The sequence below is a fragment of the Pongo pygmaeus genome, chromosome 23 (genome assembly GCF_028885625.2).
Source record: "Pongo pygmaeus isolate AG05252 chromosome 23, NHGRI_mPonPyg2-v2.0_pri, whole genome shotgun sequence".
Lineage (NCBI taxonomy): Eukaryota > Metazoa > Chordata > Mammalia > Primates > Hominidae > Pongo > Pongo pygmaeus.
In genome coordinates, this window is record NC_085931.1 from 35,421,693 (window position 1) to 35,449,469 (window position 27,777).

General features: G+C 51.1%; 2 protein-coding genes, 3 long non-coding RNA genes and 2 pseudogenes across 5 annotated transcripts in view; 4 read left to right on the plus strand and 3 right to left on the minus strand.

Moving 5' to 3' along the window:
• LOC129023011 (glutathione hydrolase 5 proenzyme-like) overlaps positions 1-9,154 on the plus strand; it is a 44,086-nt gene extending 34,932 nt beyond the window's left edge. Inside the window, exons 8-11 of the mRNA XM_063662892.1 lie at positions 1,727-1,849; positions 3,299-3,614; positions 4,183-4,663; positions 6,650-9,154. Of these exons, the coding sequence (XP_063518962.1) occupies positions 1,727-1,732 (6 nt within the window). The 3' untranslated portion in view covers positions 1,733-1,849; positions 3,299-3,614; positions 4,183-4,663; positions 6,650-9,154. The remainder of the gene's footprint in view (positions 1-1,726; positions 1,850-3,298; positions 3,615-4,182; positions 4,664-6,649) is intronic.
• Positions 4,019-5,066, plus strand: LOC134739281 (immunoglobulin lambda variable 5-52-like; annotated as a pseudogene).
• A 1,532-nt stretch (positions 9,155-10,686) lies between the features above and the next one.
• Positions 10,687-14,078, plus strand: LOC129023020 (uncharacterized). Its single transcript, XR_008496636.2, has 2 exons — positions 10,687-11,170; positions 11,852-14,078. It is a non-coding gene; the product is annotated as an uncharacterized LOC129023020 (long non-coding RNA).
• LOC134739271 (uncharacterized) lies at positions 13,575-17,171 on the minus strand. The gene is made up of 3 exons (XR_010125891.1): positions 17,013-17,171; positions 16,037-16,354; positions 13,575-15,337 (listed from the first exon to the last, which is right to left on the minus strand). It is a non-coding gene; the product is annotated as an uncharacterized LOC134739271 (long non-coding RNA).
• On the plus strand, positions 16,342-20,637 carry LOC129023007 (breakpoint cluster region protein-like; annotated as a pseudogene).
• On the minus strand, positions 17,443-20,073 carry LOC129023015 (uncharacterized). The gene is made up of 3 exons (XR_008496628.2): positions 19,971-20,073; positions 19,157-19,263; positions 17,443-17,645 (listed from the first exon to the last, which is right to left on the minus strand). It is a non-coding gene; the product is annotated as an uncharacterized LOC129023015 (long non-coding RNA).
• Positions 20,638-21,084: 447 nt separating the features above from the next.
• Positions 21,085-27,641, minus strand: LOC134739269 (putative POM121-like protein 1-like). The gene is made up of 2 exons (XM_063662890.1): positions 22,860-27,641; positions 21,085-21,288 (listed from the first exon to the last, which is right to left on the minus strand). Exon 1 carries the CDS (start codon positions 26,935-26,937, stop codon positions 24,877-24,879), a length of 2,061 nt encoding a protein of 686 aa, XP_063518960.1. The 5' UTR covers positions 26,938-27,641; the 3' UTR covers positions 21,085-21,288; positions 22,860-24,876.
• Between the last annotated feature and the right edge of the window lie 136 nt (positions 27,642-27,777).

The following is a 27,777-nucleotide window of genomic DNA, read 5'->3' on the forward strand; positions in this document are numbered from 1 at the left end:
GCACACGCCTGTAATCCCAGCCACTTGGGAGGCTGAGGCAGGAGAATTGCTTGAACCCTGGAGGCAGAGGTTTCGGTAAGCCAAGATTGTGCCATTGCACTCCAGCCTGGGCAACAAGAGCAAAACTACGTCTCAAAACAAAACAAAACAAAACGAAAATTAGCTGGGAGTGGTGGCACGCACCTGTGGTCCCAGCTACTTGGGAGGCTGAGGCAGAAGAATCCCTTGAACCCAGGAGGTGGAGGCTGCAGTAAGCCAAGATCACGCCACTGTACTCTAGCCTGGGCGACAAAGTGAGATTCTGTCTCAAGAAAATAAATAAAAAGTAAAAAAGAAGATAAGGAGTGGGCTGATACAACGCTGCTTAGCAGGAATTGTCACTGGTTTAGAGAGGTAACGTAACCGCACCATGAGTTCATCTTGCCAACTGCCTAGACAGAGCCTGTTTATCAAGACGGGAATTGCAGTAGACAAAGAGTAATTCATGCAGAGTCGACCGGAGTTTTATTATCACTGAAGTCAGTCTCCCCAAGGATTCGGGGATCACAGTTTGTTGTTTTTTGCTTTTTGTTTTTTTTGAGACGCTCACTGCAACCTCCACCTCCTGCGTTCAAGTGATTTTCATGCCTCAGCCTCCCGAGCAGCTGGGACTACAGGCGTGTGCCACCACACCTAGCTAATTATTGCGATTTTAGTAGAGATGGGGTTTCACCGTGTTGGCTGGTCTTGAACTCCTGATCTCAAGTGATCCACCTGCCTCGGTCTCCCAAACTGCAGGGATTACTGACATGAGCCTCGGTGCCTGACCAAGGGGATCAGAGTTTTTAAAGGTAATTTGGTGGGTAGGGGCTTGGGAAGTGGGGAGTGCTGATTGGTCAGGTTGAAAATGGAATCACAGCCGGTAGAAGTGAGTTTTTCTTGCTGTCTTCTGTTCCTGGTGCGATGGCAGAACTGGTTGAACCAGATTAGCAGTCTGGGTGGTGTTAGCTGATCCATGGTGTGTAGGGTCTGCCAAATATCTCCAGCCCTGATCTTAAGTTTTACAACAGTGATGTTATCCCCAGGAGCAATTTGGGGAGGTTCAGACTCTTGGAGCCAGAGGCGGCATGATCCCTAAACTGTAATTTATTCCCCCACCCACCCACCCAGACGGAGTCTTGCTCTGTCACCCAGGCTGGAGTGCAGTGGTGCAATCTCGGCTTGCTGCAACCTCCGCCTCCCGGGTTCAAATGATTCTTTTGCTTCAGCCTCCCAAGTAGCTGGGATTACGGGCATGTGCCCCCATGCCCAGCTAATTTTTGTGTTCTTAGTAGTGACGGGGTTTCACCATGTTGGCCAGGCTGGTTTCGAACTCTTGAGCTTGTGATCAGCCTGCCTCGGCCTCCCGAAGTGCTGGGATTACAGGCGTGAGCCACCGCGCCCGGCCTAAATGGTAATTTTTAACCTTGTAGCTAATTTGTTAGTCCTGCAAATGCGGACTGGTCCCTAGGCAAGAAGGTCGTCTTTTCGGGAAAGCGCTATTACCAATTTTGTTTCAGAATTCCTTCCCAAAGTTAGTTCAGCCTACACCCAGGAATGAAGAAGGACAGCTTAAAGGTTAGAAGCAAGATGGAGTCAGTTACCTCTGATTTCTTTCACTGTCATAATTTCCTCAGTTATACTTTTGCAAAGGCAGTTTCAATAACATGGGTTAGTGATGGGCTATACTTTTTTTTCTTTTTTTTAGAGATGAGATCTTGCTCTGTTGCCTGGCCTGGACTGCATGGTGCCATCACGGCTCATTGCAGCCTCAACCTCCAGGGCTCAAATGATCCTCTTGCCTCAGTCTCCCGCGTAGCTGGGACTGCAGGTGCGTGCTGCCGTGGCTAAATGTGTGTGTGTCTGTGTGTGTGTCTGTGTGTGTGTGTGTGTAGACAGGCTCCACTATGTTGCCTAGACTGGTCTCGAACTCCTGGCCGCATAGCAGTATCTGGAGCCTCTTGAGCCAAGGCTGGAGCTGAATAAGCCATGAGGCTGCACAGGACTGTGGGGCCCTAGGTCAGACCCAGCAAGCCATTCAGTTCACCTAGGCTCAGGACCTGTAATGTGAGAGGCGGCCTCAGAGATATCTGAAATACCTTTGAGGTCTTTTTCCCATTGTCTTGGCTATCAACACTTGGCTCCTCTTTAGTTATGCAAATACCTCTAGCAAGTGATTGTTTTGCAGCCCACTTGGATTCTTTTCAGGAAAAGAGGATGTTATTTTCTACCACATAGTCAAGCTGAAAATTTTTCAATCTTTTATGCTCTGCTTTCCTTTTAAATATAAATTCCAAATTAAAGTAATTTCTTTGATCTCACATCTGAGTATTGGCTGTTAGACACAGCCAGGCCACATCTTGAACTCTTTCTGCCTAGAAATTTCTTCTGCCAGATACTCTTGATTGTTCTGAAGTTCCAACTTCCACAGATTCCTGGACCATGAATAGAATTCAGCCAAACTCTTTCCTAAGGCATAACGTGGGAGATATTTGCCCCAGTTCCCAATAAGTTACTCACTTTCCATCTGAGACTTTGACAGCCTATACTTCATTGTTCATAACACCATCAGCATTTTGATCACAACCATTTAACTAGTCTCTATAAAGTTTGAAACATTTTCTACTCTTCCTGTTGTGAACCCCCAAAATTGGACACAGGTCTCAGTTAACTCAGAAAGCTTATTTTGCCAAGGTTGAGAAGGCACATCTGTGACACAGCCTCAGGAGATCCTGACGACATGTGTCCAAGGTGGTAGGGGTACAGCTTGGTTTTATACATTTTAGGGAGACATGGGACATCAATCAACATGTAAGATGTACATCAGTTCAGTCTGGAAAGGGGCTCCAGGTGAAGGCAGGACAACTTGAAGCAGGGAATGGGCTTCCAGTCTTAGATAGATAAGAGACACATGGTTGCATTCTTTTGCGCTTCTGATGAGCCTCTCCAAAAAGAGGCAATCAGGTATGTGTTTATCTCAGTGAGCAGAGGGGAGACTTTCAATAGAATGGGAGGCAGGTGTACTCTAAGCAGTTCCCAGGTTGAGTGGGGTCCCAAGATTTACTTTTCCTTTCACACTGTTTTCTCCTGAGCCCCCCAAACCCTTCCAGTCTCTGGCCATGACTGAGTTCCACAGCTGCTTTTGTACTATCAGGTATCTTTTAGCAATACTTTATTTACCAAGTATATGTGTTAGAACATTCTTGCATTGCTACAAAGAAATACTCGAGGTTGGGAAATTTACAAATAAAAGAGTTTGAATTGGCTTATGGTTCTGCAGGCTGTACAAGAGTTATGGTGCCTGCAGTTGCTTGGCTTCTGAGGATATCTCAAGGGGATTTTACTCGGTGGAACATGAAGTGGGAGCAGACATCTCTCATGGCAGAGTGGGAGCAAGAAAGAGAGTAAGGCGGGAGGTTCCACACATCTGAACAATCAGATCTTGCAAGAACTCACCCACTGTCATGAGGACAGCACCAAGCCTCGCGGAATCCTCTGATGACCCAACCACCTCCCACCAGGTGCCACATGCAACATTGGGGATTACGTTTCAACAGGAGATTGAGAGAGGACACACATCCACACTATATCAGGAGGTGTGTGCCTTGCAACCAGCAGGGGATGCTGCAGGACTGCCCTATGGTCCCTACACAGCTGCTTAGTAAGAACCATTCACTCCAAGGAACCTGTGCCCCGTGTTCAATGATGGGGACTCAGGAGCTGTGTCCTCTCTGGCCTGGCAGAGTCCCCTAAGCAGAGACCTGCATATGGTCTCGGCAGGTGCTTCTTCCCAGGGCCCTCCCAAGGGGGAAACCAAACCTTCCTCCTCCTCAGTCTGCATGTGAGCTGAGCTTCAGCCCCAGGGCTCAGGGAGGGGCTGGGCAGTCCTTGGATGGAAACATATTTGCATGAGCAGCCCCTCCTCTGGCAGAGGATGGAGAAGAAAAGGAGACCTGGGGCAGCCCAGGCCCACTGTTAGGGCTCAGGGGCTGTGTCCACTATGGGCTGGACTCTTCTTCTCGTGCTCCTCTCTCACTGCACAGGTAGGGAAAGTCCTTATAAACTGAGTCTCAGTGTCCAACCTACACCATCCCCTCTGGCTCAGACCTACGAGAAGCTTTACCCTGGGCACTGCCTTATCACCCATGATGTCTGTGTTTTCAGGTTCCCTCTCCCAGCCTGTGCCAACTGAGCCATCTTCCCATTCTGCATCTTCTGGAGCATCAGCCAGACTCACCTGCACACTGAGCAGTGGCTTCAGTGTTGGGGACTTCTGGATAAGCTGGTACCAACAAAAGCCAGGGAACCCTCCCCGGTATCTCCTGTACTACCACTCAGACTCCGATAAGGGCCAAGGCTCTGGAGTTCCCAGCCGCTTCTCTGGCTCCAATGATGCATCAGCCAATGCAGGGATTCTGCGTATCTCTGGGCTCCAGCCTGAGGATGAGGCTGACTATTACTGTGGTACATGGCACGGCAACTCTTAAGACTCACACACTGCTCCAGACCCATGAGGAATAAGACAAAAACCTCCCCTCTACTCTCCTGCCCTAGCGAAGTCACCCCTGCTGGTGGCTCTGACCAAATCTAGCTCAGGGGGTGACATCTGTTGTCACATCAACAGCACTGGAGCTCCCACGGACAAGTAGGTCTAACAAAGTCCTACCTTGCTCACATTTCACAAGCAACATCCCTTGCTCAGGGGTAAAATCTCTCAGGGTTGACATTGAAGAAGGCAAGAGGGGTGGGTTGGGGTTCATCTCAGCCCAGAGTCTAGAAGTAACTCAGAGATGCTGCTGGTCTGAGAGTTTTAATATGAGCATTGGGATACAATACAGGGATGCAGATGGGAATTGTATTCTCTATATCAGTAAGGAACCATCAGTAGTTGAAAAGTCAATACATTGAAAATAGCGTAAAGCATGAAATACTTTAGGATAAGTATGACAAAAATTGTTGTTTTACACACTAGAAGTCATAAAACATTGCTTAGATGCAGGTCTTAAAGAAGACCTGAGTAAATGCACAGATAATCCTTTTTTTTTTTTTTTTTTTGAGATGGAGTTTCACTCTTGTTGCCCAGGCTGGAGTGCAATGGTGCAATCTTGGCTCACCGCAACCTCCACCTCCTGGGTTCAAGCGATTCTCCTGCCTCAGCCTCCCTAGTAGCTGGGACTATAGGCATGTGCCACCACGCCCGGCTAATTTTTTTTTTTTTTTTTTTTTTTTTCAGTAGCGACGGGGTTTCACCGTGTTCGTTCTCGATCTCTTGACCTCATGATCTGCCCACCTCGGCCTCTCAAAGTGCTGGGATTACAGGCGTGAGCCACCACGCCTGGCCCCAGATAACCCTTTTTGTGTGAGAGTGTGGAGAATGTTGCTGCAGCAGGCGTGGGATGGGGGATGGCTGGGTTGAGACTGTGTTGTCACCTGCAGTGTGCACCTGAGGTGACATGGTTCTGAACATCACTTTCCCCAGTGAAGGCCCGAGTGACCTATTACTTGCTTCTCAAAATTCAGGAACTAGATGACTCTAGGACAGTGCACAGTAAGCTTTCTGCATATTCTTTCATGTGATTTCGAGGTCACTGACTCTTTATCCAAGCCTTAAACACAAAATCCACATCCATCATTCTTGTGTAAAGAGACCATTCTAACAAAATTGTCTGTCACCTCCCTCCTTGCCTTAGCATATTCCAGAGTGAGGACATATCTCTCCAATACATGAGAATATTGGTGATCTCATGTTGGCAGGTTCTAAAAAAGCTGCACACACTCTTAGCCTACAATTCAGAACCCTAGCTGAACTGAATATACTTCTAGCTATGTAACTAAATGAGCAACATGTGCCACACAAGACCCTGTACCCAAATGCTTATAGCTACTCTAATCATGATTGTCAAAGCTTGAAAACAACCAATGTGTTCTTCAATAGGCAAATGGATCCACAAGCCTTGGTAACCGATAGAATGAAGTATTATTCTACAGTAAGCAGGAGGTACCGGGGCACAAAAGAATATGCAGAAAGCTACGTGCATATTGCTAAATGACAGAAGCCAATCTGAAAAGATGGAAATTTTGGTGGTGGTGGTGGTGGTGTGGGGGGCCGGAGCCTTGGGAACCAGTGCCTGCCTGAAGTCCACATGACTCCCACATTTACCAGAGGGTGCTGTGGGCTAAGCACCTGCTTAGGGCTCCTCAGCTGAAAGCCCCCTTTTTCTTGCTTCAGGAAGGTGTTGCTGTGCCCTCTCTGGGGTGAAAGTCTTTCTCCTTCTACAGTGTTTCCTTTTCTCAGCTGTAGTTCAGACTGAGGTTAAAGGAGGGGCTTGCACAGCCTCCAGAAATGGGGAAGATTTGCATGGAGTCCTCCCACCCTTAGAATCAGTGTGATGGATAAGCGGTGATGGTGGGCTCAGTCCTGGCCATGGACTCGGGCAGCAGAGCCTGGGGCATCTCCACTGTGGCCTGGGTTCCATGCATCCTCCCTTTCTTCACACATTGCACAGGTGGCTGCCTGCAGAGAATTCAAGGGAAGCTCCTGGATGTCACCTGCGATGATGACCTTTCCCTCCTCTCTGGGAAGCAGGCCTGATCTGTCCTCACTGTTCTCTGTGTTGTTCCCTTCTTTCAGGGTCTTGGTGGGAGGATGTGTTCACTCAGTCCCACTCTGTCAGGGTCTCTGGGACAAAAGAACACCATCTTCGGCACCTGGAGCAGTGGTAGCATTGAGAGCAAATATGTGCATTGGTGCCATCAGCGCCTGGGCAGTGCCCCCACCACCATAATCTACAATGATAACAAAAGACCCTTCAGTGTTAATGCATTGAAGACCCTTCAGTGTTACACATTGGTTCTCTGGCTCCAGCAGCTCCATCCAACTCTGCCTCCCTGACCATCTCTGGGCTGCAGTCTGAGGATAAGGTCAACTACTACTGTCATTCTTGTGATAGCGACGGTAATCACACAGTTCTCCAGACCCATGGGGAAGTGATACAGAAACTCCCCAGAGTGACCCCACCCTGGCTCAGCTCTCAGCCTGTCCCCATCAGCTCTCTCCAATTTCCTGCCTGAATGCTGGAGGTGGACTTGTCTACTCATGACTTCTCCAATTTTCTCTCCAAAAATACCACATCTCTCCCTCTGTATCTTTATGAGTTATCTTGTGATACATTTACCATCAAGCCTCTCCTCTTCCCTGGGTACAAGTCAAACAACATGGCCTCCCTCACCACTTCTGGGCTGAAGCCTGGGGACTGTGCTGATGTGTATTGTTTATCACAGGACGGGAACCTTGAGGACTGCATTGTGTGGGGGCCCACGGGGAAATGAGATACAAACCTGTGAGCTCCTCCAACCTATTCACTGCGCTGAGGAATTGCCCAGTGGACCTCTAGGAAGGCATGATGTGGGCTCCTTGTGGACACTATTGGACGTTTGAAGGGGCTCTTAACTAAAGGACCTTTTTAAAGTTGGGAGTACTAACAGTGCTCCACAAATTCAGTTAAGACTGTTTAGAATTTCTCATTCGACTAATATTGACGTGCAGCCCAATTCTAAAGTATTTTAGGATCTGTTTAATGATAAGCATTACATAGATTGTTAATAGTAAATATAAAGAACAGAGAGTCTAGATATGTTTACTTAACCTCTGATTTCATTTCACAGAGAAACTGATAAAAACAAGGATGCCTGGAGTAGCTAAAAGATGGTTCACTTACTCATCTTTTCTGCCAACAGTCTTTCAATTCTATGTGGTGATCAGTTAAGGGGACTTTGCACCATTACAGTGTGCATTGACCCCTTGCTGTCATTTCTAGCACAGGAGCAGTAATGCCACAACACAACTTCCTTCTGTAGTTTTCCAAAGGCCAACTTTCTCAATGCTGCCTCTAGAGCTCCATCTCCTCCTGTTTCTGCCACTCACCATCATCAGATGTGAGGAGAATTAAAAGTTGCATGGGGACACCTATGGAGTTTACTCCCCAGACAGGGTTTGTGATGGGAAAGCTTTAGGTCACAGATGCCTGACCTTAGAGGCCTAATAAGAGATCTAATATGATATCTTTAGTATTAATGGAGGTGAGCTATAAGGAGGAGAGATGATAGAATATTCCAGGTGTTGGTAATAGCATTTGCCAAGAATAGGGATAAAACAGCTGTTCATTTAACTAATTAATATGACTTGTGTTTGGCTTGGGTATGGCAGATCTCAGCGGGGACAGGATTAGGGGAAGTGATTCTAGATGTGTCCAGACGACAGAAAGGTATAATGTAAACAGATCATGAAGAGGACAGATCCTGAGAAGTGTGCACATGTCCACAGAGGCCACATGGAGTCACTGTAGATAGTAAATCCTTAGCTGGTGTTTATGAGCTCTTCAGGTGCAGAATGGAGAATGGATTGCAAGGTAAACTAAGGCAACACCAGAGACAGGCACACTACTTATGTTTCAGAGGAACTAATTCAGGATGAGATGATGGTGTCTTTTTATAGATTCCTAAGTGAAAAAAAGCAAAAGGAGCAATTTTAGATACAAAATGAAGAAGTAATTGGTAAAAAACGAATGAGATTGAGAGGTTTTTGGGGGCCAGAAAAAGATGAACACCTAAGATGAGCACCACACGTCTGGTTGGGGCTTTGGAAGGATTCTTATCCACCATCTAAAAGATGGGCCCTGGAGTCATAGATTTATGACAAAATATATGCCACTTATGTTTGTGATTTCCTCAGTGTTCCACATGGTTCTGTGCTGATTTTTACCATTTAGCACAGGACAGGAACCTTGAGGACTGCATTGTGTGGGAGCCCATAGGGAAACAAGATACAAACCTGTGAACTTCCTCCAACCTATTCAGTGTACTGAGGGACGGTCCAATGGACCTATAGGAAGACATGGTGTGGGCTCCTTGTAGACACTATTAGATGTTGGGGAGGAAAAGTAACTTTGGAGAGTTCCTTCAGGGTAGAAGATGAAAAAAGGAATGTAAAGTTTTTTAAAATTATATGTACTTTTGTGTTATATGGAGTCTTAAAATAACCATGCACTTATAAACTGTAGATAGTAAATTATATATGTATATTTCACCTCAATGAAAATAGATTAAAACATAAAAAATAAAATAAGTATGTACTTGTGCTGTGAAGCTGGTTTTGAAAGGGCAGCCAAGATGGACCAGGCCAGGTGGAGAATCACTCAAGGTTCTCTAGGGCACTGGAGAAAGTGACTGATCACTGCTACGGCACATTCATGAAGCCGTCAACATGTCATTACTGCCCTGTGACCGCACATGTTGCAGCAGAGTCACTGAAATGAGATCCTGGGAGACAGACTCCACAGCACCTTTCCTGTGGCCTGGTTTCATTCTCTCTCACTGTGTCATCTACATAAGCAGGTGGCTGCTGCTGAGGGTGAGCAACGGAGCCATAGCGGGGAACTCCTGATCGAATTTCCCTATTGGTGTGGACAGCTGACTCATTCTCCCTCACTGTCTGGGGCCTTTGTTCAGAAGGTCACTCTGTCTCGCACTGAAGGAATTAGTGTGGATTATTATTATGTTGATGCTTACATCAGTGTCCATCAATGAGAAAACACAAAATCATGCTGAGAAATAAAATTTGACCGTCACGGGACTGAGACCCATCTTAGCCTTCAAGTTCTGTCCATGTGGCCTCTCTGAGGCTCCCCGGGCTGCTGCTTGACTATTACTGTCTCTCATGGTGCAGCAGCATGCTTCTCCCATGTGGATGTAGATCACACCTCTTTCCTTCCTGCCCAGTTCACTGCTCCCCACCATTGCCGTCTCATAGACACTTTTGCCATTGCCCTTGAGGAACTTGGGGGCTTCTCAGATCCACGGACTTCTCCACTAAGTCTCCAAGTTAAGCCAATGCTAATAGAAGCTTTCAGACTGGTTATCTCTGCACAGGACATGCAGATAGTACTGGCTTAGCAGGGACACTCTCTCCAGGGTAAGTGGTGGTGAGAGGAGATTTTGGTTTGTGCTGGAAAGACAATGGTGACTTACAAAGCTATGGGGAGCTGGGAGCCTGCAGTCCTTCCTTTTCGCTTCAATTCAGACATCTGCTCCCCTCCAATTCCCCAATTCTACTTGTCTAAGTACCTCCAACGTTTACACATAACCAGCCCTTCGGTCCCGTCTCAAGCTGATGAAGCCAGGCTTTGTCCAGGGAGGGCAGGATGGTCCCTCCTGTTCCTCAGAGTGGAACACCCACAAGATGAACTGGGATCTTTCCCTATTGATGAGTGCTTCTCCTTCAACACCTCCCTATTGCTCGATCATTATCCCATAATGAACTGGCATCTCTCCCTATTGCTCGATCGTCATGAAGAAGGTGGATGAAGGAGGGTTGAGGCCAGGAGCACCTGGCCTCATGGTAGAACGTTGGCAGAAGAGAGGAAAGCCAGGATTCTAGACCAGTTCAACTAAGAGCTCTTGGCTGGCTGTCACTGTTCCTTCCTTCCTTCCTTCCTTCCTTCCTTCCTTCTTCCTTCTTTTCTTTCTTTTTCTTTCTTTCTTTCTTTCTTTCTTTCTTTCTTTCTTTCTTTCTTTCTTTCTTTTTCTTTTTCTTTCTTTCTTTCTTTCTTTTTCTTTCTTTCTTTCTTTCTCTCTCTCTTTCTTTTTCTTACTTTTCTTCTTTTTCTTCTTAGTGTGGAGCCAATGAGAAGCAGATGACAAGAGGGGATTACATACAGAAGTTATTTTGGGGGAGACAAAGTATACTGGTGAAAGACACATGGGAAAGGAACTGGCATAGGAAGGGTGCTTCACAGCTCTGACCCCTGTGCAAGCAGAGGGTGGGGGAAGGGTGGGTATGAAGAGCCCCAGACCACAGGCAGGTCAGAAAAAGCCTCAGCAGACTGAGTAGATCTTCACATGGGGGTGCCCATTAGAGCATCCCTGCTTCCTGTGGGAAGACCTGGCTGTGGCCACCCCTTGGATCCTCATTGCCTGGATCCAGCCTAGGGGCAGGAGGACATCAGTCACCTCTGCTTCTCCTGCAGGTTCTCCTGGAGGGGCATCTGATTGGGAAACTTCCATGACCACCATCACCAGCTGCTGTATCCTCAACTGGGACAGGGGCTGTGCCCTTCTCCCCAGTGCCTGCTCTTCCACCTGGGACCCATGTGAGGTCAGAACCAAGGTGTCTTGGAGCTTTTGCCACCCATAGGCCCTGCAGCCACTGAGATGCCCCTTCAGCCCAAGCTGCATGCTGGGGAGGGAAAGATCTTTGAATAACCCTTACTCTAAATTAGAGTCAATTCTTCTAGGGGACATTAGAAAGTTTTCAATCCTGGGGTGTGCTCTGGGGTCATCTCCATTCCCATTCTGTGCCCAGCTCCTCCTGCTCCAGTGACCAGGGCTTTGTCCCCAAACCTCTGTTACATCCCCAGTGTCTGAAATGTCAGGCCTTCCTTAAATAAGTGTTTAAAGAATGAATGAATGACTTTTCCAAGTCCTCTGTCTGGTGGATGACACCTGCATTACACTTTTAGAGACAAAAACAAGCCTGTGGCCCTGATTGTCTCTAAATTGTGCTAACCTGTTTCCACACTGTTGTGTCATGACCACAATGTGACAAAAGTACAACCAGACCCACTGCAGCCCCTCAGATATGCTCTCCACCTGCCTCACCCCTGTCAGCGGTAGCTTCACAGCCTCTCTCAAAGTCACCCTCCACCTACCACACACTCTGGGCCATCTCCTCCTCTGCCACAGCCTGCGGTTCAGTTGTCCCTGTCCCTGTCTGCCACCTCTGAGACAGGTACCACTCCATTCCTTCCCTAATTCCTCTGCTGTCATCTTCCTCCAGGTGCCCAGGAATGTCCCTTGCAAGGGCTCCTGTCTCAAGTTCTAGAAGTTGTCCTGGAACTTTGCCAGAGCTGAGTCTCTCATAGGAGAACTGAGAATAGGCACAGCATCTCCCTAGCAGATGGAGGAGGATCACCCGAGGGCCCCGTACATCCTCCCTGCGGGAGGCCTGGGACACACACCCACCTCTACACCTGCAGCTGCCACTTCAGTGCCCACAATCTCAATGCCTTGCCCTGGAAGGGGCTGAGCATCCCCATGGCCTGTTTTCCCTTGTATGAAGATCTGTTTCACTCTCGGTGAACTCCTAGTCACACTAAGCAGCCTGAGCAAGCGCCTCCTCCTCTGAGCTGTCCCTGTGGAGAGAGCCCGTCTGCACTCAGCTCAGGCACTGTGTGCCCAGTTTGCAGCAGATCAAGCTTTCTCCCGGGGGTTTTGTAGCCTATAATATCAGTGGACCTGATATTATAATGCCCACTTCCTATGATGGAAAGGAACTGAATGAGTGTGGAATCTCTAGGACCACGCTGGCATATAATGGGCCCTTGGGGTTTAGTTTAGTAGCAAATTAAAAGGTGCCCATTCCTCAAAACCTTCTATAGACAGCTTTCAGGAAACTGCCATGGATAAATATCTGCAAATCAAAGCAAAACTTTAGGGACAAACTACATCAGTCTTCACCCGTGAATTTTGCATCTGTGATGCAAATGACACCCCTCTAAGGTGTTACCCTTCTGCAGTGCACTACCTGTGCAACTGTCCTCAGCAAAGAGGGAGTAATCTGTAGTAACTGAGTGGTGGCTGCCCCCTTTACAGAGGCATAAGTTCTCAACTTGCCACAGTCTGCACCATTCCGCTTTGTGCTGTGCCTGGTCCATTTTACTCACTGATATTACCCAACCTCTGAAGGTGTTTAAGTTTGACCATTGACCTCTCATTTCACAGTGAACCTCAGAGAGGTGAAAGGATTCACCCAAGATCACTCAGCAAGTGTGCAGTGTCAGCAAGTTAGCAGTAAGTCAACACTAGGCCTTAAGGCTCTTGTCATTTCAGAGCAGGACTCTTACTGCCATGCAGCTACCTCTCTCACCAGATGGTCCAAGGCATTTGGTTGTCTCTGGCTTTGGTGGTTGTGGGAGGGGTGGATCAGAGATGCCCTGGGCCATGTTATGGCTCTAGGCCACACGCAAGCAAGCTGGAAACTGAATTGCCTCTGCAGCTGCAGAAGACTAATTTCTATATTGATATTTGGAAAAACTAACAGCTAGAAAACACCATTCTACTCATTTTTAAAAGTAAGATCATATTAAATGACGTTACATGCATCATTTATGTATTGCTCGCAGCACCAGCATCCTCAAATATGGTTTTAATTTTGGTAGATATCTTGCTAGGGGGAGCACATTTCTAAGTTATCCAGATATAGGGCCCTCTTTCCTTCTCTTTCTGTCCACATGCAACCAGATGTTTTGTGGAGTTAAAGTTGACATTTATTTAAATGCTACTTGGTGTCTGTTTTTTTCACCTTTAATTTAGGGTTTTCTATCTGGGATGTAAAAGAATCACTTGGAGGGATTTTTCAAAATACCAATGGCCAGGCCACTAGCCAGTCAATCAGAAGCAAAATCTCCTTGGGTGGGACCTAGAAGTCTTTACAGTTTTCCAGCATTTTAATGAACATCCCTGATTAAGAACCACCGGGTCTTAAGAGTGTGGTATATGTATTTTTCAAGTTCCTAGAGGCTCTCCAAAACAGAAAAAAAAAAAAGAAATCTGCTTTATTCTCTGCTTGGTGTTGATGGATCAGTCTCTTTAGCCGTTAGTCTGATCCTGGAAATTTATGGTCATAATTTGATGAGCAACGTTGGGAATGGCTTCTTCTTTTTCTTTTTTCGTTTTGAGACAGAGTCTCACTCTGTCGACCAGGCTGCAGTGTAGTGGCGCGATCTCCGCTCACTGCAACCTCCACCCCAATACTTTCATTTTTAAATATTATTTATGGAATCCAGGTTTGCATAAGATGGACTGGGTCAATGGCCATGCCCTTTATAAATCAATATTCTTAAGTTCTGCAAATTCAGTTTCCTAAAGAGCCAAATCACATCCTACTCATCAGCAAGGCAGGTAGACATCATCTTCACAATCACTTCTAATTTTTGACCATTGTAAAAAAAATGAAATATGTAATCACTTTCTTATTGTAAAATAAACAATTTACTTTTGCAGGACCTACTGCCTCCCTGCTCCCTTTTTTTTTATTTCAAACAATCTTGAACCCTTTGTCATGGGTCAGTTGGCAAGAGAAGCCTGTTTGTGGGTTTGAGAGCAGTTCATGCAGACACAGACCACTTCCTCTGAGAATTCATTTGCTTCCCCAGGATGGAATCCGGCTGGGCCCCTGACCTTGCTGGTCACGTGGGCCGGGGCCTCCATCAGTCATACCCTGGACTCCTATCTGTGTCTAAACACCATGTCCCACCCCCAACTGCATGGCAGCCACTTGCATAGCACTCTGGGAGGGCTCTGGGCATGAGCAGCGAGGACTCCATCAGCAGCTCCTCCAAATAAGCCCTGCTAATGAGGGTGGCTTGAGAAGTGGCTTTGATGTGCTCCTAAATCCAGTTGCAAAACAGAACTAAAGTTAAGGCCTCAGCACAGCACTAACTTTGAAGTATTCTTACTCTAGTGTCCTGTGTGGTGGTATTGGAATTGTCCATTGCTAAGACTCAGAGGAGAAAAGCACTTAGCATCACAGGACTTGGAGCACTGGTGCTGAGGCAACCCTTCATTCATTCGTCAGATGTTTGTTAAGGCCTAGGCCTAGGGCAGGGGTCAGGGATTCTCCTCTCACACAGCACATAGGTGGCAGGACCAATACTGGGTCTGATCTCCCAGCTGGGGGCACAGGCTGCTAACCTCAGGCCTGGAATCTGTCAGATGCCCTTCCTGTGCTGACTTGACTTAGACAGGCCTCCTGACCTTCCCGCAAAGATCATGTGTGATTCACAGGGGTTCTGGCCGCTTGAAAGGTTCCTGAGAAAGTACATGCAATGAGGACAGAGCTTGCAGAGGGAGGACAGGCATGCAGAAGGCCCTGTGTGCAGCCCCAGACCTGGGTACCTTCGTCACCGTCCTCACCCCGCCTCCGGGTGTGCAGATAGGGAGCAGGTCTCCTGTGTTATGGCCCAAGCAGGACTGTTGGGACACTGAGAACATTCCCTCCTCCCGCAAGAGAGAGAGGTCCAAGGTGCCCTACATCACGCGCCAGTGTGTGGAGATCGAGCGCCGAGGCATGGAGGAGGTGGGCATCTACCGCGTGTCCGGAGTGGCCGCAGACATCCAGGCACTGAAGGCAGCCTTCAACGTCAGTGAGTGTCGGCCTGCGCAGGACGGGATGGAGGTGTGGGCAGTGGTGTCCGCGATGAGACCTCAGAGCGCTCCATGGCCCAGGCATGTCACATCCTTCTCTGTGTCTTTTCTTCATTTACTGTTTTATTATTTTTAAAAAAGAGAAAACAAGAGTTGTACAAACAGCTTCTATAGAAGCCAGTTTTTCCGCCTCCATCTCACCAACCTTCACAGGCTTTGAAGGACCCGGATGTGCCTCAAATGCCAGGGGAGGGCACTGAGACCCCAGAGGGTCCTTCCCAGCATCTTCAAAGCAACAGGATTTTGTGCCTGCAGACCCTTCTTTGCAGCACACACCACCCACCCTGACCAGGACCCCTAGAATGCCCAGCATCCCTGGGAGGGCCCTGTGGTAGTTTCAGCTCCCTCTGGGGGCCCAGAATGGACCTGGCCTGTGGTAGGGAGGTAAGTACCAATGGCCAATTGGGTCCAAAGGAAGACACCGGTTCAAACACTGAAACCAGTCAGATTCTCCCCCGGCCTTCCTGCTATGGGAAGACACTGGTGCAGGGGTGGTTGCTGTGTACAGGGCAGAGCCACCCAGTCCCCACACAGGCGCTGTGTCCTGCCACACTGGCCTCCTCCTGGCCATCACATCGGGCCAAGCAGGGGAGAGGAATGGGAATGCCCACGCACCCCTATCAATTCTGCAGACACAGAACCATGCACAGCTCTTGGGAGGAGTCACGTGAGCTGCTCAAAGCCTGGGAGGGACCACACAGTGGTCAGCGTGGCAGGGACGGTGCTTTAGCCAAGGCAGGGATGGCGGGCGACTCACTCGGGATCCTCAAGGAGGCCGCAGCATTTCCGTGCTCTTTCCACATAACGAGGACGTGTCGGTGATGATGAGCGAGATGGACGTGAACGCCATTGCAGGCACGCTGAAGCTATACTTCCGTGAGCTGCCCGGGCCCCTCTTCACTGACGAGTTCTACCCCAACTTCGCAGAGGGCATCGGTGAGCACTAGAGGCCTTGGCCTCATGGGAGACGTCTCCTCCACGTGCACTGCTGCCCTTGGAGGCTGTGAAAAGTGAGGTGTGGGAAACCGAGCTATGCCCCCTCTGGCATGGTCGGGTACCCTGCTGCTGCTGACCCCTGCGAGGTAGAGAAAAGGTGATCAGGTGGTTCACACCTCACACAGGTGCCCCTCACAGGGTCCTCACTGGTGGCCAGAGCTGTGGGTGTGATGATGATGATGAGCCTAAACTGCGCAAGGACTCGTGTCCCGGGCGCTCCATGTGACCACCTCGGGAGAGGTCTCCGGCTTGTTGTAACCCAGAGGAGTAACCCACTGCCTCTTGCAGCTCTTTCAGACCCAGTTGCAAAGAAGAGCTGCATGCTCAACCTGCTGTTGTCCCTGCCGGAGGCCAACCTGCTCACCTTCCTTTTCCTTCTAGACCACCTGGAAAGGTAGCCCAGCTCTCTTGTGGCTGCCCAGGACTCCAGGTCTCCAGGCTGTGGGGTGCCCCTCTGCTCCCACCAGACCCCCAGCACCAAGGACCTTTTCCCCCGACCCCCATCTGCAATAACTCACTGCTTCTAAGGACTAGCACCGCTGCCACCCCCACCCCTGCCTCTCCTCTTTGCCACCCTCCTCCCTCTGCACTGTGGCCTTAACAAAGAGCTCAGAGCTTTGGCCATGGCCAGCAGTGCACTTGGACCCCCCTCTTCCCTCCCAGTCACATCAAGGTGGAGACCTCCCCACCAGCCCAGAGTTGGCCCCTTGTCCTGGGCCACTGAGATCCAGAAGTACCAAGGCTGGAGTCAGCTTGCAGCACAGCCAGGGTCGAGGTCACTCCCTCCCTGAGGACTCTAGCACAGCACAGCCCCTCTGCCTCTCTCCTGGTGGTGGCGTTGAAACAGCACCCTCTGCTTCAGTCCTCTACAGGGTGGCAGAGAAGGAGGCAGTCAATGAGGTGTCCCTGCACAACCTTGCCACTGTCTTTGGCCCCACGCTGCTCCAGCCCTCCGAGAAAGAGAGCAAGCTCCCTGCCAATCCAAGCCATCACCATGACTGACAGCAGGTCCTTGGAGGTCATGTCTCAGGTATGGGAAGATAGTCTCTAGCCAATGCCACCCCAGCCTGACAGAGGTGGCCTCTGCCTGCCCCACCCCCAGTCCTGCCCATCTTTCCAACTTGCATTGTATGTGGTGGTGGCTGAGATTCAGAGAGAGGGACTTGCCTAGGTTTGCATGGATGGGAGTGATAGGGGGTGCACAGGCCACCTCCTGGTCCTGCTGGTGCACCTTGCTGGGGGCTTAAAATCACCCCAAGTGTTCGGGTGTGGTGGCTCATGCCTGTAATCGCAGCACTTTGGGAGGCCGAGGCAGGACAACCGAACCCAGGGGTTTGAGACCAGTCTGGGCAATGTAGCAAACCCCCTCTCTAGAAAAAAATACAAAGCAAAATTAGTCAGGTACTGTGGCACACACCTGTAATCCTAGGTATCTGGGAGGCTGACACAGGAGGATTGCTTGAGCCCAGGAGTTAGAGGCTGCAGTGATCCATGATGGAGCCACTGTACTCCAGCCTGGGGGACAGAGCAAGGCCCTGGGCATCTCTAAAATAAATAACCACCCCCCACCCAACAAGTCATGCCTTGTCAGGACCCCACCCCACCCCCATCTCACTGTAAGGGGTTCATGACACTAGCAGGGGTTTCTAGCACCTGAGGTGGACTTGGGGGCTTGGGCCCCAAAGACCTCCCCACCAGCAGCTGTGAGCCCCCCTCTGAGCCACTCTCCTCTTCCCCACTCTGCCTGGGCAGGTCCAGGTGCTTCCTGTGGCTGGAGGCCATCCCTGCCCTGGACAGCAAGAGACAGAGTATCCTGTTCTCCACCAATGTCTAAAGGTCCCAGTCCATCTCCTGGAGGCGGACAGGCAGCCTGGAAACCTCTGGCTAATCGGGCCATCTGTAGAGTGGGAATCAAGATTTTCTGAGGCATCCTTGGGCCACTCCCAAGTGTCAGGCCATCTGCCAAGAGACAGCGGCCCAAAGCAGAAGGACAGGTGGCCTGGGCAGATCCCGCCCAGGTGTGAAAGCCCCAGGCTGGCCTCAGACTGTGGGTTTTTATGTGGCCACCTGAGGGCGCCCCAAGCCAGTTCATCTCGGAGTCCAGGCCTGGCCCTGGGAGACAGGGTGAAAGGAGTGGTTTTTATGAACTGAACTTATAGAGTCTAAAAGATTTCTACTGAATGGCTTGTCAAGAAGCGCCCTCTCTGGGGAGAAGGGAACGTGACCGGATTCCCTCACTGTTGTATCTTGAATAAACGCTGCTGCTTCATCCTGTGGGGGCCATGGCCTGTGTGGGTGGGGCCTCTTCCCTTTCCCTGACTTAGAAACCACACTCCACTTAGAACAGGGTTTGAGAGGCTTAGTCAGCACTGGGTAGTGTTTTGACTCCATTCTTGGCTTTCTTCTTTTTCTTTCCAGAAGGATTTTTGTGCAGAAATGGGTCTTTTGTTGCCGTGTTTGTCCTCCTTGGAAGGCAGCTCAGAAGGCCCATGAAATGTCGGGGGACAGGACCCCCAGGGAGGGAATCCCAGGCTACACACTTTAGGGTTCCTTCTCCAGGGAGAGCGACCTCGTCCCCCGATCCTGACCGCCCTTCCGGCCCACGCTCTCCTGTTTGGCTTCCACAGGCCTGGACTTCTCTGGCTTCTCTGCCCACACACTCCCTGCCCCAAGTGTCCCTGCCCCTGCCGCAGCACAGGTGACTTCATTTCTGTCCTCTCAGCTCAGTGGACTTGCTCAGCTTTTGTGTAAGTCTCCACTTGGTGGTAGCAGCTTGCTGATGACTTGTTTTAAAACTTTCATCCTAAATAACCTTTTGATACTTGAATATTTTTAAGTTTTATACATACTTTCTAATTTTTTTCCCAACAGATCCAGATACCTAATAAGATGCTGGAATGTAATCCCTGGACAATCCGTGTCCTGGCAGCATTTGGTCTTCCTCTGAGCACCTGGCTCCGCTGTTCTCAGGAGTGGGTTCCGAAGTCTCTGGAGAACAGGATACGTGGAGGGTTAGGAAGGGGCCAGGCCTAGAGACGGGAGACTCCCTCCCAGAGCAGGTGGAGGCACAGGACCATTTGCTACCCCATCTGCTGGCACCTGCGGGGGAGCCCAGGCATTCTTCGTAAACCATCCTGACCACCTGGCTCAAAGAAAACAGAAGCGTGGAGGCCGCCAAGTATTTTCAAGAAATAACCCCATGAACATTGCATCCCTTTTTTAGAAAGAGGGGCTTGGGGCAGGCAGAGGAGAGAAGGGAGAGCAAACTGAGAGCCAAGTTTCCAGATGGTCCTGCAGGAGGAGATGATGCAGCTGCCCAGAGGGAAGCAGGATCACATTTATGGAAGTGTGTGGGGTCCCTGGATGACACCAGCACCCAGTGCGGCTCTGTCTGGCAACCGCTCCCAAGGTGGGAAGAGTGGGTGTCCCCTGTGTGTCAGTGGGCAGCTCCTGCTGAGCCCTCAGTTCACTGGGGAGCGTGACAGCGGGGCCATGCGCCTGACACTCCTCTCTGCTTGTGGACCTGGTGAGGCAGGGAGCAGAAAACAGAGCCACTTGAAGGCTTTCTGTCTGCGTCTGTGTGTGGTGTGGATTTAGTTGTGCTTTTTTCTTGCTGGGAGAGCACAGCCACCATTTACAAGCAGTGTCACCCTCATGGGTGGCGAGGACAGAACAGGAGCCTCTGCTCTCTGTACCTATCTGGGCCAGGTGGGCTCCCATGCCCTGGCTTCCATCTCTGTCTCAGCGACCATTCAGCCCTGCGCAGGAACACATGTTGCTTAGAAAAGCCAAATCCAGCCCTTGTCTCGGTCTCCTCTGGTCTCATGATGTGCATCTGTTACCTGGAAACTGGAAACCAGTCTATCAATGTCTGTGCCAATTTTTTATTCCCTCCCCAACCTCCTTCCCCATACGACTTTTTATTTATGTAGGATGTGTGCTGTCTAATGATGGGATGACCACACTTTTCCATGTTCTAAAAGTGCTCCTCTCCCGCAGGGTCCCAGGGCTGATGGTTGCTTTGGGCCTACAGCTACGTCTTACCCGCCTCCTGCCTCAAAAGCCTGTGTGGTGGCAAAGCCGGTGTGGGGCTGGGGAATGCAGCGTTCTCCAGGAGGGGGACCCAGCTCTCCTTCTGCAATGCAGGCGAAGGCCTAGATGCCAGTGTGACCTCCCACAAGGCATGGCTTCCAGACTCCCCGACCAGAAATGATGCTTTTTTGCCTCGGGCCCGGGGTTTGAAGCAGCCTGGCTTTCTCTCGGTAAGTGGCTGGTGTCTTAGCAGCTGCAATCTGAGCTCAGCCACCTACACACCACCGTGGGGGAAAGAACTGCTGAGACTTTCATTAAAAAGTTTCCTGAGACGACTTGCGTGCGTGTTGATTTCATGATCAGCGCCACTGGGAAGAACCCCTGAGCCGGTGAGGTGGGGCTAGAAGCAGCAGGTGCAGTGATGGGGCTGGGTGCCCAGGAGGCCTCAGTGCTCAATCAGGCCAAGGTGGCCAAGCCCAGGCTGCAGGGAAGGCCGGCCTGGGGGGTGTGGGTGAGCACAGGCAGGCGCCAGCTGGGCAGTGTTAGGATGCTGGAGCAGCATCCATAACTCCACTGAGTCGGGTAGTCTGGTTGGGGCAGGGACCACTGTTGCTTTGGCAGAGAGTGATGATCCCCACTGGGGAGAGGCTGTTCTGACTCTGCAGGTGGGACAGGGACAGATGGCCACCAGGTTGACCCGGCTGGTCTTCCTTTGCTATGCTAAGCCCTGGGACATGGAGGATTCCCTCCACACACAGCCTGGGCCCGGGTTCTTACCTGTGGCCAGCGCTCTGGCACGAGCCCCTCAGTCTTGGGTGGTTTCTGTCTGGTCCGGGATTTGGTGTTGCTGCTGAGTCCAGCCTTTCCATCACCTCCACATGGGCCGTGGGTGCTGTCAGCCGCCTCCCGCCTTGGCTTCAGTAGCTCACCCAGCTTACAGGGGAGCTGCCCTGGGCTGGAGATGGGTGTGCACCCTGGATCCTAGTTGAATGAATGCAGCTTGAGGAGACCCAGCCATATCCACTGGGCCACAGGTTACCCTCGGCAATGCCCACATCAGCCGTCAGCCTGAGCTTCCCCAGGAGAGCAAGGCTCACACGACAAAGGCTGCCCGTGGCCAGTGAGGTGGCTGAGCCCAGCCGGGACGTTTCTCGGACTTCCGGGATGTGGCTCTGCTCATGAGCTGCCTGGTCAGCTCTCTCGGGGTGAGAGGGGCTTGTCACACGGGCCCCTGCCTGCAGTGTGACTCTTCTCAGCTTCTCTCAGCAGCCCTGCCTGCGGAGTGTCACCGTCACCATGATCATTTCCCTGACACTGCGAGGGTGTGGGGACGTCCTGGGTAGAGACAGGGCCCATGGCAACAGCAGGCTCAGGGGCGCCCTGCACTGGTGGGCTGGGGACCTGGTGGAGACCACGCCAAGGGCTGGACAAGGGGACGAGCCTCCATCCTGGCCTCCGCAGGCCTCAGCAGCCCCTCCCACAGGCAGAAGGGTTCATGCTGGGTTCTGCCCTCACTGCAAGAGCTGCCAGTGCCACGTGCTGTTCTGCCCAATCTGGTGTCTGCAGGTGAGGAAAGGGCTGCCGCTGGCCCATTTCTGAGTGTTCAGCACCTAAGGGTGACAGCACCGTCTGTCCCTACCCTCCAGGTCCTGTTTGAAAATCAAACCCATGCTTGCAGGCCGATTTTTTTTTTTTCTTTTAGAGACAGGGTCTCACTTTGTCACCCAAGCTGGAGTGCCATTGTGCAGACCAGGGGCAGGGGTGTTGGAGCCTGGTTGGCCTCACTGGAACAGAAGAGAGCTGCTTCATGATGCTCAGCTGACAGGCAGAGCCTCACATAACCCAAGTTCTCACAGTTCAGAGAGGCCAGCCAGCGCGGGGACAAAGACAGGCACGCACTGAAATGGTTTCCTGGAAGACAGGGCCCAGTTGCATCTCTCAAATGGGGCCAGATTGGAAGGGAAACCAGCTGCTTTGGGCAAATGAGGCCACTTCTGAATAAGCTCCCAGACTAGATGGTGCCGAGGGCCCTGGACCTGGCAGCTGGGCTGGACATCGCACGGCCCTGTTTTCCAGGAAACGGCATCTCAGTGCTTGTCTGGCCATTTCTCCAAAAGAACCATCCACAGGCCATTTTTCCATTCCCCTCCTATGCACAGACGGGGCCGGGCCTGACCAGAAACTCTCCCTTAGCGTTTTCAGTCACTGCCAAAACTTGAGCGCAGCAGTGAGGATGTGATGTTAAAATGTGACTCTGGGCCAGGCAGTGGCTCGTGCTCGTCAACCCAGTGCTTTTGGGAGGCTGAGTTGGGAGGATCAGTTGAGATCAACAGTTCAAGGCCAACCTGAGGAACATAGATCTTTACAAAAAATAAAAACTAGCCAACTCTGGTGACATGCACTGGTAGTCTCAGTACTCAGAAGGCTGAAGTGGCTTCAGCCCAGGAGTTCAAAGATGTAGCTATGATCTTGCCACTGTATTCCAACACGAAATAGAGTGAGACCATGTCTTGAAAAAAGGAACAAATAAACTAGGTATAGAAGAAACATACCTTAAAATGGTAGGGCTGTGTGCAGTGGCTCATGCGTGTAATCCCAGAACTTTGGGAAGCTGAGGTGGGTGGATCACTTGATGTCAGGAGTTCGAGACCAGCCTGGCCAACATGGTGAAACCCTATCTCTACTAAAAGTACAAAAATTAGCCAGGTGTGGTGGCAGGCACCTGTAATCCCAGCTACTCAGGAGGCTGAGGCAGGAGAATCGCTTGAACCCAGGAGGCGGAGGTAGCAGTGAGCCAAGATCACAACACTGCACTCCAGCCTGGGTGGCAAGAGCAAGACTCTGTCTCAAAAAACACAAACAAACAAAACAACATTACTGAGAATAATAAAAGCTGATACAACAAAGCCATAGCTAACCTATTATAGAATAGGGGAAAGTTGAAAGCATTTCCTCTGTAAACAGGAACAAAACGAGGATGCCCATTCTCACCACTCCTATTCCACATCACACAATCAGGCAAGAGAAAACAATAAAAGGCATCCACACTGGAAAAGAGGACATCAAATTATCCTTGTCTGATGAAGATGTGATCTTGGATCTAGAAACATATCAAGGCTCCACCAGAAAACCCCTAGACTTGATAAATAAATTAATACAGTCATTTGCAGGATACAGAATCAAAAACAACAACAAAAAAAATCAGCAGCATTTCTATATACCAATAATGGTCTGGTTGGGAAAGAAATTAAGAAGGCAATCCCATTTACAATAGCAACAACATGGAAAGATGTATGCCACAGAAGAAATTTTACCAAGGAGGTGAAAGATTTCTACAAGGAAAACTACAAAACACTGATGAAAATGTTTAAGAGGACAGAAAGAAATGGACAATCATTTCATGCTCGTGGAAGGAATTCATAGCATTAAAATGACCATACTGCCCGAAGCAGTCTAGAGATTCAATACAACCCCTACCAAAATACCAATGTCATCACTCACAGAACTGGAAAGTCCTAAAATTCATAAAAAAAGAACCAAAAAAGAGCTCAAAGACCCAAAGTCATGCTCAGCAAAAACAACAAAACTAGAGGCATCCCATTTCACTGCAAATTAGACTACAAAATTTTTGACAAGTGCATAGTAACCAAAATAGTATAATCCTAGCATAAAACTAGACACTTAGATCAATGGGACAGATGAGATAACCCAGAAAGACAGACACATATTCACAGCCAATTGGTCTTTGACAGAGCCGACAGAAACACACACTGGGGAAAGGACACCCTCTTCAATGAATGGTACTGGGAGGGTTGGATAGCCACATGCAGAAGAATGAAACTGGACCCTTATCTCTCAGCATATAGAAAAATCACCTCGAGATAGATTCCAGACGGAAATGTGAATGTTAAGATACGAAACTACAAAAATATTGGAAGGAAACATAGACACAACTCTTCTGGACCTCACTCTAGGAATTTATGATGGGCTCAAAAGCCCGACATGGAGAAGGATGAGCTGGAGGATGGCGCATTGGACTTGTGTCCAGCAGAACTCCTGACAGCGCATGAGGGAGCCTTAGAAGCCAGATTCCTCCTTGCTGTGCCCATGCGGGAAGTGGAGTTGCTAGGGTCAGAGGCCGGCCCAGACTTGCACGTGAAGCCTGCCTTGTTTGCAGTGGCACTGGATCCCCGACTTGCAATTGCAGGCGTCGGTTTAAATGGTCCCCCAGGGATGTGATGGAAAGTAAAGACAGAAGTGCCACCCAACAGAGTTGCTCCCCGTGCCAGGTCCCACGGTCACCATGGAAGTGCTCTGCCTGGGGGGCCCCCTGGGTGTTCAGGCCCCCTCATGCCCTATTTCCTTTGGTCCTTTCTCTTAAAAGATTTTCTTCTGACGGAATGCAGACGTGGATCCGACTCTACTCCGAATTACCGTGGGTGCGGCTGTAGGGCTAGAACTGGCTCCAGAAGTGCCAGGCTGTGGGCTTCTCATGCTTCCGTCCATGCTTGCAGCTGGGAAGGGGGCAGGAATCTGCCACATGACCTGGGCTGAGTACCAGAAGTACCATTAGTAGAAAAAGGTGGTAGGAGGGGGATCTGAGGAGGAGAACGTGAGGGGGCCTGGTGGTCTGTGTTCCGTGCCAAACACGGGAGCTGTAGAGGGGGCCCCTGCAGCAGAAGCCAGGGGGGCCACTGGGCCCAGGCGGTCTTGGGACTTGTGTCTCTCCTGCTGTGCATCCATACTGGGTGCTTTACAGACAGCAGGCACACCAGAAGCCCCTGTTGTAAGTGAGGACAAAGTGTGGCAAGGCCATGAGGGTGTACAGTCCGAGATGGCCTTGGCCTCAGCCCGCAGTTCACTGTTGATGCGCTGGAATGCCGCCTCTTTCTCCAGGTCCAGGTCTTTAGCAGTGACCCGGAACCCCAGCTCCAAAGGAGGTGGCAGCATCAAAGGCTCCCCTCGCCTGCGTGGCAGCAGGGGAAACTTGCGTCTACGGGGCCTATTGGCCTGGGATCTGGGGGAGCCATTCCTGGGGGCGAGTGTCTGCCCTGGTGCTGTATCTGCCATCTTTTCACACTGGGTGTGACCCGAAGAGACAGCCTGAGGTCCGTCCTCACTCACTGTCTTTGAGGAACTGAGGGTCAGCTGGCACTGGGATGAAGCTGGCCCCCTTCTCCGCTTTAGCCCCGGGAGACCTCCCGTAGAGCTGTAGGAACTCGAGATGGCATTTCGCTTGGTGCACGAGCTCGTCCAGGAGGTCTGGGATCTCTGGTTATATCTGACTTCTGACCTCTGGGCACCTGCTGCAGCTGTGGCTGTGGCCCAGAAATGTGAAGGGCCTCCATCCACTCCATTCAGTAGTGACCCCGACATGGGGTTCAATGTGGAGGGGGGTGGGGCTGCTGAGGCAGCTGCAGGAGCAGAAGTGCCAGGCCTTGTTCTTCTGATGCCCGCATCCATCCTTGCAGCTGGGAAGGGGGCAGGAATCAGCGAGGTGACCTGGGCTGAGTCCCGGGAGTGGGAAGAGGTGGCAGGAAGGGGATCTGAGGAGGAGAACAGGGGGCCTGGTTGTCTGTGCTTCTTCCCAGACACAGGAGCTGTAGAGGGGACCTCTGCAGCAGAAGCTAGGGGAGCCACTGGGCCCAGGCAGTCTTGGGACTTGTGTCTCTCCTGCTGTGCATCCATACTGGGTGCTTCAGAGACAGCGGGCATACCAGAAGCCCCTGTTGCAAGTGAGGACAAAGCATGGGAAGGCCGTGACGGTGTACAGTCGGAGATGGCCTTGGCCTCAGCCCGCAGTTCACTGTTGATGCGCTGCAATGCCGCCTCCTTCTCCAGGTCCAGGTCTTCGGCAGTGACCCGGAACCCCAGCTCTAAGGGAGGTGGCAGCATCAGAGGATCCCCTTGCCTGCGTGGCAGCAGGGGAAGCTTGCGCTTATGGGGCATAGAGGCCTGGGATCTGGGGGAGCCATTCCTGAGGGCCAGTGTCTGCCCTGGTGCTATATCTGCTGTCTTTTCACACTGGGTGTGACTGGAAGAGACAGCCTGAGGTCCGTCCTCACTCACTGTCTTTGAGGAACCGAGGGTCAGCTGGCAGTGGGATGAGGCTGGCCCGCTCCTCTGCTTTATCCCCGGGAGGCCTCCCGTACAGCTGTAGGAGCTCGAGATGGCATTTCCTTCGGGGCACGAGCTCGTCCAGGAGGTCTGGGATCTCTGGTTATATCTGACTTCTGACCTCTGGGCACCTGCTGCAGCTGTGGCTGAGGCCCAGAAATGTGAAGGGCCTCCATCCACTCTATTCAGTAGTGACCCTGACGTGGGGTTCAATGTGGAGTAGGGAGGGGCTGCTGCGGCAGCTGCAGGAGCAGAAGTGTCAGGCCTTGTTCTTCTGATGCCCGCATCCATGCTTGCAGCTGGGAAGGGGGCAGGAATCAGCGAGGTGACCTGGGCTGAGTCCCGTGAGTGGGAAGAGGTGGCAGGATGGGGATCTGAGGAGTACAACAGGGGGCGTGGTGGTCTGTGCTTCTTCCCAGACACAGGAGCTGTAGAGGGGACCTCTGCAGCAGAAGCTAGGGGGGGCCACTGGGCCCAGGCAGTCTTGGGACTTGTGTTTCTCCTGCTGTGCATCCATACTGGGTGCTTTAGAGAGAGCGGGCACACCAGAAGCCCCTGTTGCAAGTGAGGACAAAGTGTGGGAAGGCCGTGACAGTGTACAGTCCGAGATGGCCTTGGCCTCAGCCCGCAGTTCACTGTTGATGCGCTGGAATGCCGCCTCCTTCTCCAGGTCCAGGTCTTCAGCAGTGACCCGGAACCCCAGCTCTAAGGGAGGTGGCAGCATCAGAGGATCCCCTTGCCTGTGTGGTGGCAGGGGAAGCTTGCGTTTACGGGGCCTAGAGGCCTGGGATCTGGGGGAGCCATTCCTGAGGGCCAGTGCCTGCCCTGGTGCTATATCTGCCATCTTTTCACACTGGGTGTGACCCAAAGAGACAGCCTGAGGTCTGTCCTCACTCACTGTCTTTGAGGAACTGAGGGTCAACTGACAGTGGGATGAGGCTGGCCCCCACCTCCGCTTTCGCCCCGGGAGGCCTCCCGTAGAGCTGTAGGAGCTCGAGATGGCATTGTGTTCGGGGCACGAGCTCGTCCAGGAGGTCTGGGATCTCTGGTTATATCTGACTTCTGACCTCTGGGCACCTGCTGCAACTGTGGCTGTGGCCCAGAAATGTGAAGGGCCTCCATCCACTCCATTCAGTAGTGACCCCGAGGTGGGGTTCAATGTGGAGGGGGGAGGGGCTGCTGCGGCAACTGCAGGAGCAGAAGTGTCAGGCCTTGTTCTTCTGATGCCCGCATCCATGCTTGCAGCTGGGAAGGGGGCAGGAATCAGCGAGGTGACCTGGGCTGAGTCCCGTGAGTGGGAAGAAGTGGCAGGACGGGGATCTGAGGAGTACAACAGGGGGCCTGGTGGTCTGT